The sequence below is a fragment of the Engraulis encrasicolus genome, unplaced genomic scaffold (genome assembly GCF_034702125.1).
Source record: "Engraulis encrasicolus isolate BLACKSEA-1 unplaced genomic scaffold, IST_EnEncr_1.0 scaffold_48_np1212, whole genome shotgun sequence".
In the NCBI taxonomy this organism is placed as follows: domain Eukaryota; kingdom Metazoa; phylum Chordata; class Actinopteri; order Clupeiformes; family Engraulidae; genus Engraulis; species Engraulis encrasicolus.
This window is the reverse complement of record NW_026945797.1, coordinates 310,799-315,000: the sequence shown is the minus strand read 5'-3', so window position 1 is coordinate 315,000 and position 4,202 is coordinate 310,799. Positions and strand designations below refer to the sequence as shown.

At 49.7% G+C, this 4,202-nt stretch overlaps 1 protein-coding gene across 1 annotated transcript in view; it reads right to left on the bottom strand.

The window, feature by feature from the left end:
* Nucleotides 1-3,249, bottom strand: part of rimkla (ribosomal modification protein rimK-like family member A) — a 25,111-nt gene extending 21,862 nt beyond the window's left edge. The window contains exon 1 of the mRNA XM_063193628.1: nt 2,334-3,249. Within this exon, the coding sequence (XP_063049698.1) occupies nt 2,334-2,496 (163 nt within the window). The 5' untranslated portion in view covers nt 2,497-3,249. The remainder of the gene's footprint in view (nt 1-2,333) is intronic.
* Nucleotides 3,250-4,202: the final 953 nt, after the last annotated feature.

The following is a 4,202-nucleotide window of genomic DNA, read 5'->3' as shown; positions in this document are numbered from 1 at the left end:
TGTTACACAGTCAGCAACTGGCATTCGTGATGCTTTTCGTATTGTGAGCTGTAGGCCCACAGTTTTGCGAAGGCTGTGTTTTACGTTTGCTAGCCTACAGTGTAACAGTTGCAATGTAAAAGTAACATTTGGTTATATACACATGCCTGTTTTCTGAAAAAATGTAGGCCTCTGATATCGCAATATGTAGCGCCATATTGGGACACATACGTCAAGTCAAGTCAAGTCGGCTTTATTGTCAATTTCTTTACATGCACTGGTCATACAAAGAATTTGAAATAACGTTTCTTACGATAGGTATGGGGATGTGCCTCTTATGGGTTACATATCGCCATTCAGACATACAGCCATTCCGACATTGACTAATCCTGTAAATTGCGCTGTAACTCTCTCCACTTCCACTCGTGTAGCAACATTGTTGCAAATGTCAATTGAGTTAGAACGTTGTTCACGTGCCTTTAAGTACTTGCAACTATGTTCAAATGACTTGGAATGGCTCAGAGTGACAATCAAATACTGTCGGAATGGCGGTTGCCATGGTCCCATGGCGAGGTGGTTGTCAATACCCTACCCTCCCAGGCTCCGCCCTCCTAATGATGCAACAGCGTATTGCGGTGATGAGGCGCTCCAGCGTATTGCGGTGATGAGGCTCCAGCGTATTGCGGCCAGTTGGCTGCAGGCTGCTTGGGGTCAAAGGTCAGCAGTGACTTGCAGGTCAGGAGCTTAGCCCAGTGCCCACTGCCGGCCTTAAGCCCAGACAACAAGTAGGTGAGCTTGTCTGGACTGTTTAACTTAACGAAGGGCAAAATGCGCGTACGCGCGTCTGTGTGTGTGTGTGTGTGTGTGTGTGTGTTGCCTTGACTTGTTACATGGTCAGCTTAGTGCAGAGCCAATGTACTGTATTTGTCTCTATGTGTGTGTATGTGTGTGTGTGTGTGTGTGTGTGTGTGTGTGTGTGTGTGTGTGTGTGTCTGCCTGTGTGTTTGTGCGTTGTCTGACTGTTACACGATCAGCTTAGTGTAGAATGTGTGTGTGTGTGTGTGTGTGTGTGTGTGTGTGTGTGTGTGTGTGTGTCGCATGATCTCGCATCCAGTGCAGTGCTGATTCCTACTGTCACTAGCGCTGCATCCAGGCAGAGGAAGCGACGTCACGCAGACCGTGACGTCATGATTTTTTCCTTCTTGTATTTGGGCCATCTGGAGCGAACTGGATTTTTAGGAGGCGCAGGCGCACGCATGGTGGCACGCGCATCCATTTCTGACGCAGCAGCGCGTGTGTTGCGTTGATATGAGAGCCGCGTGTGCGTGTGCGTGTGTGTGTGCGTGCGAACGGCTTCGGTGGGGAAGAATCGTGTCTCTGAGACTGACAGATGTGACAGTTCTCAGAAAATCACAGATGACTGTGGTGGCTCCGTGTCTCCACATCGCGCAGCGCCTCCCCTCAACTCTCCAGGCAACTGGACATCAGCACCTCTGCAGGGCACCGTTTCCAGAAGCACGCATTCTATAACGTGTCCAGACAATTGATTTCGTTTCAGATAATACATGGTCGACAAATTGATTTCACTGACAGCAAGGCAACACGGTCATTAAAGACAAACATGCATTGCTCACTTCCCTTCACATGACGGTCTCGTTGTCTTGTCTATGTTTACTCGTTGTATTTTTTCTGACAGTCAAACAGACTGTTGAAATTGCAAAAGCAGCTGCCTGCCTGGTCGCGTTCTCTTTAAATGTCCGTCGGGGGGGTTATTTTGTTAGCCGCAGTCGTCACTTTGAATATAATGACCCAGTCCACTCCCACCCCCGCGCCGCTCTCGCGCATAAACACTCGTGACCACAGCAGCAAACTCGCCGAAATTATACCTCGTTTTCCCCTCGCGCGCTAGCTGAGCTTCCATTCCGCCGTTTTCTTTTCTTAATGGGAAATTAAACATTTACACGACTACATAAACGTTGACTTGTTAGTTGTGTCTGAGACACACACACACGCGCGCGCGCGCGCGCACACACACACAGCATCACTTCCCCCACCACCTCACGGCTTCAGTAGCTACGGCAAGACTAGAAATTAGGTTAGGCGGTCACCGACAGCCAACGCTAGCTGCTCTAGCAGCATCAACACACACACACACGCACACACACACACACAGCTTACAGCCAAGCCTCCCTTCAATACACACAATGACAATGGGGACCCACTAGTACACATGATTATAAAGTCTGATGACAGAAATAAAAAAGCGTCAATAAAAGTGTCATTATTACACTAGTGTGTGTGTGTGTGTGTGTGTGTGTGTGTGTGTGTGTGTGTGTGTGTGTGTTATTACTTACCGAGCTGGCCCTCGGTGATGGTGAGCACTATCTGATCCATGAGCACATATCGGAACTCAATATCCTCGTCGGCGCATCGCTCCTTCAGCGCCCGCAGGATCTGCGTCTGCGGATACTCCTGATGGATCCTTCTGTCGGTCAGGTACCACACCCGGGAACACATCTTTCTCTTCTTTTAAACCGACTAACCGAAAATCTGGAGAGAAAAGAAGGGCTTCTGGGCGCGCGGTGGCCAGGAGCGTGCGGCAGGCAGCGACGGGCTGGAATAACAGCAACGGGTGAACACAATAGCGCGAGGCGAACTAGCCAGCTAACAGCAGCCCCGGTACCGCATCGATGCTACTAGCCGAACAGCCTTCCTCAGCACAGCCCGACTTACACACACCAAAAGGCGGCAAAACAAAAAGTTGCTCCAACGGGGGATCAAATTCGAGAGGGAAAAAAACCCGTTAGGTTTCCCTGAGAGACAGTGCTAGTTGTGTTTAGTCCTGCTGCTGCATCCGAACTAGAGTTGCTCTGAATAAAAGAACAATAGAAGCCGAAAGAGTTGAATAAAAGGGATAAAATACCGCCGCGGGCGCTGACTGTTGATGGTCCTTCTCACACCCCGAAGCTGTTTGGAGTTAGCAGCTATTCAGTTCACACGGATCCAGTTAGCCACAAACAGCGCGAACAAAAGCTCTGGTGAATCGCTCAGTTATTCCTCCTTTCGAAGACCCAAACTACTCTCTCACACACACCAAAGACCAACTGACTGAGAAACCCAACAAAATGGTTGTAAAAACCAAGTTGGCTGAGGAGCCTCCGTTCGCCTTGGCCAGATGGTCCGAACTGTGTGTGTTGTTGACGAGTAAACTTCTGCTATCCACGGAAAACGGTGCTGAAAAGATTATTTCCAGCTTTGCGTTTTTCTTCAGGCACGCGCTTGCTTCGTTTACTACTCCTATTATTTATTTGGTTCTACAGCCTCGATCTGGCCAATCACAAGTGAGGGCTTGCGCAGCTCCTGCCCAATGGCAGCAGTGAGTCTGTTGTTGGGGGCGTGACTGCCGGGTCTGTGCGACCAATCCGAATAATGAAGGTGTGTAGGCTCATGTTTGCCCACGAGCCAATGGAATCTGCCCTTGGTTCTGGAGCGTTGTGTCTGTCGCGAGCCGAGCCGAGCGCGCGAGTGCTGGCTCCAGCTCTGCGCGTGGATGCTGTATGGAATGGAGAGGGGGTTCCACTTCCACCGCGAGCCCGCGCCTGCCTCCCTCAGAACCGGTTCAGACCGGGCTGGCGCGAGGAGCTAGCTAGCTGCTGCTGCGTGCCCACGCCTCTCTTCTCTCTCCTCGTGGCTGGAAGAAAGGATGCTGCTGCTGCTGTAGACGAAATGCGGACGGAAACATTTCACATGCCGGCGGCTGGCTACTGCAGTGAAGGAGCAGAGTAGCCTCTATAGTTATTATCTCCACTCTCACCATATAGGCTACACAGCAGGGGCCTATATACTACTAAGAAGCTGGTTCATGAGTAAACCAGGTTAAGTTAAGAAGAGGTGAATTATCTAATAGTATGCCTATGCATGGAGTCCTCATTTTCTGGAAATAATAGAGTATGGAGTCCTCATTTTCTGGAGTCCTCATGACTGCAGGCTCTTCTATTAGATGATTTACCTTTTAACTTCACTTGGTTTCCTCCTGAACCAGTAAAGAAGCAGAATAGCCTATCTCTAGGTTGAGACGAGGCTGATGATTTCCAGCCCAAAAAATGCTCAAAACCCGCCTAGAAGCACAAAATCCCGCCCAATTCTATTGATTCCTTTGGGGAAAATTGGGCAGGTTTTTCTGCTAAATGCCATTTTTAACCTGCACACGGCCAACCTAAGCA